This window comes from Girardinichthys multiradiatus, chromosome 1 (assembly GCF_021462225.1).
Source record: "Girardinichthys multiradiatus isolate DD_20200921_A chromosome 1, DD_fGirMul_XY1, whole genome shotgun sequence".
Classification (NCBI taxonomy): domain Eukaryota; kingdom Metazoa; phylum Chordata; class Actinopteri; order Cyprinodontiformes; family Goodeidae; genus Girardinichthys; species Girardinichthys multiradiatus.
Genome location: NC_061794.1, coordinates 33884400 through 33898912, shown reverse-complemented (window position 1 = coordinate 33898912; position 14513 = coordinate 33884400). Strand labels below are relative to the sequence as shown.

General features: G+C 41.0%; 1 protein-coding gene across 3 annotated transcripts in view; it reads left to right on the top strand.

Moving 5' to 3' along the window:
• LOC124869914 (cadherin-4-like) overlaps positions 1-14513 on the top strand; it is a 395423-nt gene that overhangs the window by 325877 nt on the left and 55033 nt on the right. For all 3 annotated transcript variants that reach the window (XM_047368168.1, XM_047368176.1, XM_047368160.1), the window contains 2 exons: positions 5703-5847; positions 10305-10477. In XM_047368168.1, the coding sequence (XP_047224124.1) occupies positions 5703-5847; positions 10305-10477 (318 nt within the window). The remainder of the gene's footprint in view (positions 1-5702; positions 5848-10304; positions 10478-14513) is intronic.

The window sequence follows — 14513 nt, the reverse complement described above, 5'->3', positions numbered from 1 at the left end:
TGTAGAATTTTATCTGACAGAACAAAACTAAAAACAGCTTAATGGAAAAACATGTGGTTGGTTTTCTGAATTCTTTTCTAATAAAGGTCTGACTAGTGTGTGGTAGATATGTACAGTATTCACCCCATTGGTAATCATTGGTAGAATCACATGTGTTGCTACTACAGCTCCAAGTCTCTTGGAGTATGCCTTTACCAACTATGCACATCTAAAGATTGGTGTTTTTCACAGGTTTTTGGTTTACACAGTGACACATGCTAATGACACCATCATGCTCTGGGGAAACTTTGCTTCATCAGGGACAGGGGCAGCGGTGCAGGTTAGCAGTGAGAGGAAAGATGGCTAAATAGAAATAAATAAATGTACACTATTAAAGAGTGTCCATATGCAGCCTGAATTACAATGGAATGATGTTATAAAAGCATATTTATGCTTGGGAATAGTCCAGTCAAAGCCCACACCAAAATCTAATAGAGTTAAGAAGAGAAAGAAAATTGTGAGCCCCAATCTGACTGAACCTGAGCTAATTTTCAAAGAATGAGCAAAGGTTTTGGTTTCTATATGTGCAAGGCTGCTAGAGACATATTGATTTGCAGGTTACCTGTGTTTTATCACGTAAAATCATAATTAAATAAATTGAAGTGTGTCATTGTAGCATGACAAAATATAAAACATATCAGTGGGTTTACTGCTTAATACATTACATATTACATTCAAACTTCATATGCAGCAAAAATTCATTCTTGTCTTTGTCATACTTTTATTCCCATTCCATTTATAGAAGAAAAGATTTCACTGTCCCTCATCCATTTTTTGATGTACATGCCTAATACTGAATTCAGAGATAGAATCTTGGCTAGAAAACTGAATGTGTACATTTCTTTTTAATGGAATACATATTTACAAGGCTATATTGTAGGAGCAAAACGTATTGTACTGTTTCTTTCATTTTACTTCTGTGATCTAGGTAAACATCCCTAGTGCCTGATGCTGACAAAAATATCACTGAATAAGTCATGTTCAGGGACAAAAACATTCCCAAGCAAAGCAAATAGGTTTTGAGAGAATCAATGAGTTTATTTTGAAATGTCACTGTTGTCATTAGTTCATACATTTTTGTAGAAAGGATTAAACAACCATTTGGCCTAAGAATATTCCTAATCATTTATTTTACTTCTCGACTTTTTGTTTGTTTGGGGGGTTTTTTGTGCATAAGCAGAAAAAGAGTAAAGCTGCATGTATTCTGATGAAAACCCTCCGTGTCCAAACATTGTAAGAAATCAGAGCCTGTGATTTTTTTCAATCTAAGCATAGCCAAGCTAAATTTCACATATGCTGACAGTTTTTTTCTTAGCAGTCAAAGGGAAGTTAACAGATTTCAGTGCTCGTTTTCAAACAAAACCAGACAGAACGCTGGCCAGGGCTACGGACACAGTCATTCTGAAAAAGACACCTCGCTTTTACGACTGAGCCAGCCTTCCATGAAATAAGATGTTTTCCGTTTGCTTCCTGCTGAGATAAAAATTTCCGTGAACTAAGTGTCAAAAGATAAGAAGTCAGGAGAAAAATACATTGCAAAGGCAATTTCTCTGTAAGAAGATTATCTGAAGTTGCTGTCTAAAATGTCTAATGTGATATTGTTAAGGTGAAGAAAATATTTTTTAGAGTTGTGTTGCAGCAAAATTCACCTATGAAGATCTCATCTTGTTGTGGCAAAAGCATATGCATATGTATATTCGTGCTTTATGATGATTAAAGGTTAAGTCAAGTTTTTTTTCACCTTTTTATTTTGCCTAGGGAAAATTCTAGTATTATTGAGGCTCAACAGAAAATGCAGCGAATATCATGTTATACACCAACAATTCTACAGACTTCATTGGTGGTTTTTATCTTGTTGTATATTTATTTCAGACACTCTGCATTTATAGACATTTATGTTTTTTGCTATCTTCTGCTAAAACATTTCAGATAAGACCCAAATTTAGTCTGTGGAAAAGCAAAAGCCCTCAAGATCTAGGCAGGGTCATGAATAACTGTCCACAGCAATAAGTGATTGAAAGCCTCTCGTAGCCATCTGAGTGTTCTGAGCTGAATATCAGCAGGTCGCTCTGGGATTACATGAAGAAAAAGTCTTTGATCCAGACTAAAAGACTAAATTCACAGAAGAACTAGCAAGTTCCTCAAGAAACTTGAAACAACTTAATTACTCTAAATACATCAACACTGATTTACTTTAAGTTAACTGACAATTTATATTTTTTTTGCCTACATTTTAAAGCTTTTTTTATTGCATGAGATTGTTTATATGTAAGAGCTATATTTGTTACTTAAATATATGAAAATAAATGCAGATTTATGTTTAGCTGGAACCAAAAGTGTTGTGTATATTTTGCACATGCTCTGTGATTCCTGCTATGGGCTTTGCCTTTGTAGTAAATGACAGAAGCAGAAATAGCAGGAGTGGAAGCCAAAATTCTTGACAAATCTAGAGAAGGTAACCTTTGCAGTGGCTTGAAAAATATTTGTAACCTTTCTTTTAACAACAGCCATTTTCTTACTACTCTTCCATAAAGGACATATTTGTGGAGTGCACCACTTAAAGGGGTTGTATCAACCGATCCTCCCATCTGAACTGTGGATCTTTGCAGGTCCTCCAGAATTATCATGTGTGTATTGACTGTTTCTCTGAATAGTGCCCCCTTTGGCCACCCTGTTATTTAGGTGGACAGCCATGTCTTGGTAGGTTGGCAGCTTTGGACTACCATGATTGTGCATCATAACTGACATTGACTATAATAATCCATTAACATCAACATTTTTAGTCTCTTTAAGTCGCATTAGTTCTTGTCTAAATTAATCCTTTTTATTTTCTTAAGCTTTTCAGCTAAAGTTAGCAACTGTTTTCCTCTAAATTGCTGTTTGTGAGTAGAAGCCCCTGGCTGCTTGCATTTGAGCAACAGTTGAGGGAAAAATAGTCTGCTTCAGTGGCGATGAGCCAATAGGGACAATTTATGTTTCCTTTGCAGTTGCACTTATGACTATTTCTTATTATTTCAGTTTAAGCTTTTCATATTTTTTGTTCCTTTTTTATTTGTAAATAAGGGTTTTATTTTATTTATTTTGTCAAACTAGAGGTGACACTTCATACATATATTTAATACTTTAGAGCACAAATCTATTATTACAATTTAATTTGCACAATTTAAATATATGAAAATTTATTGTAAAAAATGATCATTTGGAATAATCAAATAATTAGGGTGAAAACACGTGACCCATGTATAGAGGCTTTAAGTCCTTAATGCAGCCGAGCTGGTTCAATTCCCGGTTCAGGTACACTTGCTGCATGTCTTCCCCCTCTCTTCAACCCGTTCATGTCGACTCACTGAGAAAATTAAGGCCCCTACTGTCAAAAGAAATCTTTAAAAAAAACAAAATAGTTCTTCATGGCAGCACAACTGAATGATGGGTCGAACAGTGCACCATAAGTTGGCCATTGTTTTATAACCTAACTCTTCTTTTAAAATTCTCCCAAAGTTTATCCCTGACCTATTTAATGTGTTCTTCTGTCTTCATGATGTTCTCTAATGCTCTCTAACAAACCTCTGAGACCTTCAGATAGCAGCTGCAGCCATACCAAGACTGAATAACGCACAGGTGGACTCTATTTCCAACTGGTTTTAAATTTTTACAGAGCACCAAATCAGGCCTTTTAAAAGTTTTTAATGACTTATTTTTAATTACTTATTGTGGCAACTGTGTTGTTCTTGTGCTTTTAGATTTGACAGCTGCGTTTGATACAGTAGATTACGCTATTTTACTATCTCGTTTGGGGCAATAGGTTGGCATCAAGGACATACCACTAAAGTGGTTTATAGGTCCTATTAGGCCATGTTAACTTTTTTTTTCAGTCTTGGTATCCACATGTCCTCCTCTGCTCCTCTGTTGTGTGGGTCCCACAGAGCTCAGTTCTAGGTTTCCTCCTCTTTTCCTTACATTTGCTCCCATGTGAATTTATACTTAGAAAACATATTATTGCATTTCTCTTTTATGCAGATGGGACATACTTTGTGCAGCCACTACTTACTTCCGTGTCTTGATGACAATAAAGCATGGATGGCACTTAACATTTTAAAATTCAGTGACAAAGAGACCAAATAATGGTTTTTGATTAGCCCACTGAGACCCCCAATTTTATTTTCAGATTCCGTAGCCCAGTATAATAAGCCAGTTGTCACAAATCTGGGGGTCAAATGGACCCGAATTCTAATTTTGACTGCCAGATTATGGAGGTTGTTAAATCAAGCTTTTCTCAGTTGAGGCAGCTGGCTAAGTGCATTGTCCATCACTTATCTCCAGAGGGTGCAAAATGCTGCAGCTCATCTTTTAACTGGTACCCATTTTTGCTTCCATTCACTGGGTGGCCATTCCTTTTAGGAATCATTTTGAAATACTTTTGTTTTTCCTTTTTAAGCCCTCCATCTGTCTGTACCTAGGACTAGGCGAAACATTACTGACGCCGTGCTTTTGCTGTAGCAGCTCCCAAATTATGGAATAACCTGCCCTTGAAAATGTTATAAAAAAATGCATTCAATTTTATTAAATCTTATCTGAAAACCCTTTTTTTAAAGGCATGCAAAACCCTGTGAGATTTTGGTTTCAAGTCATTTCTATTTTAGTTGTTTTTAATTGATTTTTTGTGCTGTTTTATATTGTTTTAATATAGGGCTGTTTACCTGTGTATTGTGTGTTTTAATTTTTTTTCACTTATTTAACTGTACAATTATTATTCAACTGATTGTTTAAAGTGCTTTGGAGTTGGATTGGATTGGATTTCCAACTGAAGGCAGTTGGTTACAATGGATTATATTTAGAAGTATGAGAAAAAATAACTCCATGTCAGACTTACCAGAATTTTGTTTGCAAACCTTTTAAAAAAACATGTATTATTTACCTTCCACTTTATAGTTGTACACTACATGTTTTAGTCTTTGCCATAAAATCCCTACAAAATAGTAATAATAGGTTTTTGGTTTTAAAACAATACAAATAATTGCCCAAGATACTATACATTATGTAGCTGTACAATTCAGTGCCAGTTTGATACCAATGATTGTGAGAGGTTTAGTACTGTGATCTAAAAGATCCATAAATTTTTTATACTCACTTCTTCTGTACAGGGTCACCGGGGGGCTGGTGGCTTTCTCTAGCAGTCTAGAGGCAGGGTACACCGTAGACAGGTCGCCAGTCCATCAAAGGGCAACATAGAGACAAACAACCATGCACACATCCATTGGAGTTTAGAAAGACCAATTAACAGTCATGTTTTTGGACTGTCGGAGGAAGCCGGATTAACTGAAGAAAACCCACACATGCAGAAAGAAACCAGGCTGGGAGTCAAACCCAAGACCTTCTTGCTGCAAGGCAATAGTGCTACTAACTGAGCCAGCGTGCAGCCCTGTGATGTAAAAGATTATTCAGAAAATGTCTCATTTCGACAAACTGAAGAGTCATACTTTTACTCATCATATACTCCAGTCAATAAATCAGTTCCCCATTTGTTTTTTTTTACTGCAACAAGGACATTAGCTCTGTTCAATGTACCGGTCAGGCTGGAACCTTGGTTTGATTTAACCCTGCGTATAAGCCTGTTGAGTGTTGAGTTGTAATCTGGACTCTTTTTTTCTGTCTCTTTCCTCCAGTTGCGAGCCCATGCTGTGGATATGAATGGGAACCAGGTCGAAAACCCTATTGATCTGTACATCTTTGTAATCGACATGAACGACAACAGACCTGAGTTCAAAAACCAGGTCTACAATGGTTCTGTGGATGAAGGTTCTAAACCAGGTAATGACGCAGGAGAAAAAAAATACAGAAACAGTTCATCCAGAGCAATTCACAAATTTTGCAAATTGCAGCAAATGTAGGTCTGCAAAAGAACAGGGGGTAGAATAAGATAAAAGAAGGGTGTCATTAAAAGTGCAGGTCCAAATGTGAGTTTTGGGTAGAACAAAGAATGTTCCATTCCCTTTGATTTGTAAGACTCTCTGTGTCTTATAAATTTTCATTTAGCCTTGAAAACAAAGACCTTAAAGCAAGTAGCATTCTCATGCTGGTGAAGAGATTGAGGATTAAATGTACAAAGGGTAGCACCACTGGGTCATTTTCAATCAAACTTTGGAGCAGAAGTATCCCAGAGATGTGCTCTGTGTGCAAGCTTTTGTGAGTTTGAGCCTGATGAGCCCAACTTTATAATGCTAGAGGTGATCTGAAGAGGTGTCCAGGTGCTCATTTCCTACTCTAAATATTCTGTTTACTTTCTTCATTCTGCCTTTTTTCAGAATTATATTTTCTTTCCCCATTCTGTTGAAGCTCCGTCAGCCTTGCCCCACAAAGCACATGAGTCTCTATGGTATGCATGACATTTAGCTGGACAATAATCATAAAAAAAGACTTTTAAAATTTAGAGCTCCAGTGGTTTCAAAGGAAGGCCAATTACAGACTTGAATTAGTTTGCAAATTAAAGAGTCATTATGGGGACGTAATCCTGTCAGGCACAGCTTAGGCACCCATACAAAGGGTCCACATTAAACCACATACGAGTGCAGCTTAATGAAATTACCCCAGTGATGTGTGACACACTGTGATTCTTCATCTTTCACTGTATCCCTTCATCTCAAGTGAAAAGTTTTGGGTGGGCACTGATAGTCTCTTGGCATGGAATCAAACCAAACACGCAGTCTGCCCCCTGTTGTTTTCTTCCTCTCTCCTGCTATCTGTTCATAACATCCTTTTTTTGTTGTCTCACTGAGAGGGCTTTAGAATGCTCCCTCTGGCCGATTCATTGACAAATGTTGCTTTGAAACGTAATGAAGTTTGAAATGGGAGCTGCGGTTACAATTATCCTTGGACAGGGGCTGTCATTGGCATGATATCACCATCTCTGGCAATTAGAATCAACTAGCAAAGAGGGAGAAAGAGATGGAAATATTGGATGACAGGTAGTGGGATCCCATAGAGTTTTATGAGTGTGTGGAGACTTGAAAGCAAACAAGCAGAGCATTCATGAAAGGACAGGGGTTTATTCTCCACACAATGGTGGACTTCATCAGGGAGGGCACATACTGTACATTTAGCCACTTACAGTAATTTATGTAGAGAATCCTACTGCATGGATTTAAACTGCATGTTTTTCCTTTTTTCTTACTTTTTATGTGGTCTGCAGTCCTTATGTAGTCACGCATTTACTATCCTCCTGTAATGGGAACTGTTTGGAAGAAAAAAAATTACCTTGTTTTCTAATGCTGTAGTGGGTAAGAAATGTTAAAATGTTAGGGCCAATTTTTTCACATAGTACAAATATACTTTCATACTATCCATGATTGGACAAAAGGGCAAACACATTTTAGGTGAACAGGACAGAATGAGTTATATTTGTGAGTCTTCAATAGAGTTATACCCAAACTGCCTATACGGCCTATGCCAAGAAGCAGCAACAGAGTTGGCTATTAGCCATGGAGGAAGCTTTTTTTTTTATTTAAAATACCCAAGTATTTTAGGGATTTCATGATGCCGTGCATTAACAAGGCTCACAAGGCCTCTACCTTCCCTAACAATGGGTGTGATGTGAATATCCACGTATTCATTCTGTGATTCACACTAGAGGGTGACACGGGAGTGGATTTCTTCTCCTGTCCCATCCCGCTCCCACAGAAAAATTTCTTGTCCCCTCCCAATCCCAGGCCAGCATAAAAAAAAAATCCTGTCCAATCTCACCCCTGGTAAATTGACTCCCACTCCCATCCCGCTCCCATTTAGAATGAGTCCCACTCCTGTGCCACTCCCATTTTTGTTTTCTTCATTTAGTCTTTTGGCAATTTCTATATTTGAAGGACCAGTTAGGTCCCTGTTTTTAGCTGTAGTAAAGGCCAGTTAAAGTAAAAAGAATAATAATGAAGAAATAATAAAATATCAAACAAGGAAACAGACCATGGCCACCTTAGCTGAATAAACAAAATGTACATAGTTGTATTTTACTCATTTATTAAGTGATTGTTTCCTTTGAACAATGACATTATTTTTATGTTTCAAATTGCTGAAACAAAAGAAAAATGCACCTAGCAAGAGAACTGTACTTGGTGAACAAAAGTGCAAGAAGGCATTACCTTCACAATTTAGAAACTGTACCTCAATGGTTTATAGCCCTGGTCCTCAGGGACCCATTCCCTGCAAGTTTTAGATGTGTGTCTGCTCCAGCACACCTGATTCAAATTCTGACATGACCTCCTATACAGGCATCAAGAATGGAGGGTCAAACTGGACAAAATTAAAACAATGAAATCATCATTAAATAAATAAATGTTTTCAATGTCCCATAAGTGAAGCAAATGTAACATGAAAGAAATGTAACATTAAATGTGCCATTAAATTAAAGGTACCATTTATTTATTAAATAGATCATTAGAAACAATAAATGTACCATTATATCATGAAATGGACTATTATGCTATTAAATGTGCCACTGAATATTTAAGTATAATTTTAAAGACGACATGACTTAATTAGCGGTACACCTAACATTTAATGATGTATTAAAATAAATTGTACATTTAATGGTACATAAACAAAATTTCTGTTTCACAAAGTATTTATTTAATATCTTCCCTTGATGAAGCCTTTCTACGGAGCCCGCGAGGGGAATTTTTCTTTCTTTTGCATCCCCACACTATTTTTGCATTCGCTCGCAATACTTTTGCATTCGCTCGCAATACAGAAAATTATAAAAAATGCTTAAAAACACGCTGGATGTCCCAGGCCATAAGGATGCCACAGCCTGCCATGGGAACTACCAGTTCTGCCTGCCACTGCCACAAATTGAGCTCGGCCCTGCTGCAATTCAATCAATTTATCGGCACTTTTGCAATGTAATGCAATGCAGATGTGCACAGCGCCCCCTACCGAACAAGATGGGTAGCTCGGTCAGCAGGGAGCTGAAGAGGAGCGGCGGCTGACGTCACTCTTCTGCGCCCGCTGCTCGGAATGCTTTTTTGTTTTCGAGTTCTGGGCAGTACTTTGCGGGCAGACCACGAAAACGAAAAAGCAATGTCTGCTTTGTTTTCTTTTTGATTATGGCATAAAATGTGCAGTCGTGAAAAAGAAAATGCAAATGCAAATAGGATGATTGATTACTAATTTTATTTATGGGTCAAATAATGCAGCCACATTCTTAAAATGAAAAAGCATTTCTGGAAATGCTTTTTCATTTTCAAATTTTACATTTCAAATTGAATTTTGGTATCTACTTGCTGGGGCATATTTTAAAAAATAAATCTCAAATGTTTTTTTCTTTTTCATTTTAATTAAGTGAAAGAATGAGCAGTCTTGAAGAAGAAAATTTAAATGCAAATAGGATTATTGATTACTAATTTTATTTATGAGTCAAACAATGCAGCCACATTCTTAAAATGAAAAAGCATTTCTGAAAATGCTTTTTCATTTGAAATTTGGTAACGATTTGCTTCCATAGTATGCTGCTTTTAAAACGTGTTTAGTCGTAATCAAGTATTGAAAGCTCGTACCTGGTCTCATCTGACCAAAGCCCACATTTTCAATTAAAGTTCCATTAGACTGTTACACGTTTGGTTTTGGTAGGACAGAAAAGTTTTTTTCTTTCTCCAGAAGGTTGTTATGGTGATCCACTCTTTGGTGCTCTAAAACAGTTAACTTATCCATCCTTTTACCATTGTCCTCACTGTGTATGGTGGCAAGATAAGCATGGGTCCTTGTTATAGAGTGTTATAGGGCCGCCAACCAACCAGTAATCCTTAAATAGTATGTATGTATTATTTTCATTGAACAGTTTACCCTGTTCTCGTGAGTGAAGATTGACAGAAGTAATCTGCTTTCATTTCCAATCTTGGAAAGGGGCTTTTCCTTTCTTTATTAAAAATGTTTATTAAAAACTGTCTAAACTCACCCTGCAAACTGAATGTGAGTTGCTGAAGTGGGATGACTACCTTGCGGTCAGATGTAAGAGAAAAAAAATATTTAGCTTGATAAAAATCTTTAAATAGGTTTAGAACTCTTGCAGGGAAAAAATTCAGAAGTCAAAGCAGAAAAAAGTTAAAGCAGAGCAAACTCAAAATCTATTGTGATAGTGAAACATCAGGCGAAGAGCAGAATTTGATGCAGTAAGAGGTATTATTATAGAAATCACAGATGACATGAATGCAGTATTTTCCATGATTAGAGCCTACTTAACTGCATCTGAATATGCATGGTGACAAAACTTCTGTCCTCATCAGGAACGTACGTGATGCATCTGTCTGCATTTGATGCCGACGACAACACCACAGCTAATGGAATGGTGCGCTATCGGATCCTTTCCCAGATGCCGCACAGTCCAATACCTAACATGTTCACCATCAACAGTGAGACAGGGGACATTATGACAGTAGCGCCTGGACTCGACAGAGAGGTTTGTCTTTATTGTTTCACACCTCAATAAGAGTATTGTGACAGAGAGGAAATGTGTGCTTTTAAATCTGTGAACCCCTTTGGGTTTCACAATGTTTAGGTGGGCAAACGATGCACCTTTATTTTCTCGAGGACCACATTTTCTAACAGTATTGTTTGCTCCGACTACACTTTTAAATCTCATGTATCCATTTGTCACAACACATATTTCCTCCACACAAACATCGACTCTGCTGTTTTTGTTTTTGTTTGTTTGTTTTTTACAGTAAATTGTCTTCGGTCACCTTGTTTATGGAGCTCTAAAAGTTGTGACAAGATCCAAATGTGTTTATTGTCACATCATGGATGTGCCAGTGACAACTCTGCAAATACATGTGCGAAACAGATCATCCTCCGAAACTGTCACTAGTGACAGACCTATTAACGACACATCACGATGCAGTGGGCTGCTCATGTCGTGTTGTTCATGCCTGTGAATGTGCATTGTGTGTGTATGGCTGTGTGGTACAGACACAAAAGGAAATTTTTGAGAAGGAATGCCCTTGACACCTGTCAAAGAAGCACAAAAGCACCCATATAATCACATCTGTACTCGATAAAACATGAGCAACGGAGGGAAAAGGGGAAGCTGAGGGGAAGCAAGAGAACAAAAGCACAACTGAATAGATAGGGTATTACTGTGATGAGCGAAGAAGTGAGTGTTAATTTAACAGAAGAAAATAGGGTGACACAGACAGAGAAACGGGGTGAGACAGTGGGGTGCCAGAGAGGAAGAAAGGTATGAGGGCAACCTGTACTAAAAGTTCCTTAGCCAATCCGCCACTGATTATTTTTACTCTGTTTTATCTGCAATTTGGCAAATCCAGACAGTCTCCCCAAAATGTAGGATTAAACTCCTGCTAGCCCCTTTTGCACTTCAAAGAGCTGGTACTGACATAATTATTTTCCTTCTATTTCATATAATATTACAAGTTGGTGTCAGTGTGATTAGGTTTGTTTTTTTTAGTAGATTTTCAATCCACGTGTTACTGCTTGTATTGTAATCTAATACCAATTTCACTCCTTTCTGCATTTTATAGAAAGCTCTGCAAAATGCCTGACAGAATAGTAGGGATGCTGAAGCAGATATGAACAGCATCACTTAGCTGCCTTCAGTGTGCTGATAAAGTAATCATACCTCCTAAACATTCATACATTTTCATAGTACAAGCACAAACTTGTCTTAAAATCGGAAAAACAATTAATGCTCTTATTCTTCATTGCTCATACATGGCCACTGTTACAACAATAACAATGACAATAACACTGTTCTATGCAGTATTTCGTGCATATAAACAGCTTATGAAACATCTCATTTTATAAACACTAAAACATAATATGTATATGAATGACTAAATGTCGTTGTCGTCGTCTTCCGCTTTATCCGGGACCGGGTCGCAGGGGCAGCAGACTCAGCAGAGACGCCCAGACGTCCCTCTCCCCAGACACCTCCTCCAGCTCCTCCGGTGGGAGCCCAAGGCGTTCCCAGGCCAGCCGAGAGACATAGTCCCTCCAGCGTATCCTGGGCCGTCCCCTGGGCCTCCTCCCGGTGAGACGTGCCTGGAACACCTCCCGGGGAAGGCTTCCAGGAGGCATCCGGTATAGATGCCCGAGCCACCTCAACTGGCTCCTCTCGATGTGGAGGAGTAGCGGCTCTACTCCAAGCCCCTCTCGGATGGCCGAGCTCCTCATCCTATCTCTAAGGGAGTGCCCGGCCACCCTACGGAGGAAGCTCATTTCCACCATTTGTATCCCGGATCTCGTTCTTTCGGTCATGACCCAAAGTTCATGGCCATAGGTGATGGTAGGAACGTAGACCGGCCGGTAAATCGAGAGCTTCGCTTTTCGGCTCAGCTCTCTCTTCACCACAATGCACAGCGCCCCCCTTACTGTGGCAGCCGCACCGATCCGTCTGTCGATCTCCCGCTCCATTCTTCCCTCACTCGTGAACAAGACCCCGAGATACTTAAACTCCTCCACTTGAGGCAGGAACTCCCCTCCAACCTGAAGAGGACAAGCCACCCTCTTCCGGTCGAGAACCATGGCCTCGGACTTGGAGGAGCTGATCTTCATCCCAGCTGCTTCACACTCGGCTGCGAACCGCCCCGGTGCATGTTGTAGGTCTTGGCTAGAGGGGGCCAGCAGGACCACGTCATCTGCAAAAAGAAGAGACGAAATCCTCTGGTCCCCAAACCAGACCCCTTCCGGCCCTTGGCTGCACCTAGAAATCCTGTCCATAAAAGTTATGAACAGGACCGGTGACAAAGGGCAGCCCTGCCAGAGTCCAACATGCACCGGGAACAGGTCCGACTTAGTGCCGGCAATGCGAACCAAACTCCTGTTCCGCTTGTACAAAGATTGGATGGCCCCTAGTAAAGGGCCCCCGATTCCATACTCCTGGAGCACCCCCCCCCCCCCCCCCAGGGCATCACGAGGGACACAGTCGAATGCTTTCTCCAGGTCCACAAAACACATGTGGACCGGTTGGGCAAACTCCCATGAACCCTCGAGTACCCTGTAGAGGGTATAGAGCTGGTCCAGTGTTCGATGGCCGGGACGAAAACCACACTGCTCCTCCTGAAGCCGGGGTTGGACTTTCGGCTGGACTCTCCTCTCCAATACCCTGGCGTAGGCCTTACCAGGGAGGCTGAGGAGTGTGATCCCCCTGTAGTTGGAACACACCCTCCGGTCACCCTTCTTATGTAGGGGGACCACCACCCCAGTCTGCCAATCCAAAGGCACTGTCCCCGTCCGCCACGCATTGTTGGAGAGGCGTGTCAACCATGACAGCCCCACAACATCCAAAGACTTGAGGTACTCAGGGCGGATCTCATCCAACTCCGAAGCCCTGCCGCCGCGGAGCTTTTTAACCACCTCGGTGACTTCAGCCTCTGTTTCCACCAGGGAATGCGTGATGGCAGGATTGAGGAGATCCTCGAAGTATTCCTTCCACCGGCCGATAATGTCCCCAGTCGAGGTCAGCAGCTCCCCACCCCCACTGTAAACAGTGTTGGCGAAGCACTGCTTCCCCCTCCTGAGGCACCAGACGGTTTGCCAGAATCCTTTCGGGACCAACCAGTAGTCCTTCTCCATGGCCTCACCGAACTCCTCCCAGGTCCAGGTTTTTGCCTCTGTCACCGCCCGGGCCGCGGCACGCTTGGCCCCATGGTACCCGTCAGCCGCCTCAGGAGTCCCACAAGCCAACCACAGCCGATAGGACTTCTTCTTCTGCTTGACAGCGTCCCTTACTGCCGGTGTCCACCACCGGGTTCGGGGATTGCCGCCGCGACAGGCACCGCAGACCTTACGGCCGCAGCTACGGGCAGCAGCATCGACAATAGATGCGGAGAACATGGTCCACTCGGACTCTATTTCTCCAACATCCCTTGGAATCTGGTCAAAGCTCTCCCGGAGGTGAGAGTTGAATACATCTCTGGCCAAGGGGCCCTCCCGACGTTCCCAGCAGACCCTCAATATGCGCTGGGGCCTGCCAAGTCTGTCTGGCTTTCTCCTCCCCCAGCAGATCCAACTCACCACCAGGTGGTGATCAGTGGACAGCTCAGCCCTTCTCTTCACCCGAGTGTCCAAAATATGCGGCCGAAGGTCTGATGATACGACAACAAAGTCGATCATTGACCTCCTGCCTAGGGTATCCTGGTGCCAAGTGCACTGATGGACACCCTTATGTTTGAACATGGTGTTCATTATGGACAATCCGTGACTAGCACAGAAGTCCAATAACAAAACACCGCTCGGATTCAGATCGGGGAGGCAATTACTCCCGATCACACCTCTCCAGGTGTCACTGTCGTTTCCCACGTGGGTGTTGAAGTCCCCCAGCAGAATAATGGAGTCCCCAGGAGGGGCACTATCCAGCACCCCCGACAGGGACGCCAAGAAGGCCGGGTACTCCGCACTACCACTCGGCCCTTAGGCTGAAATGATAGTCAGAGACCTCTCCCCAACCCCAAGGCGCAGGGATGCGACCCTCTCATCCA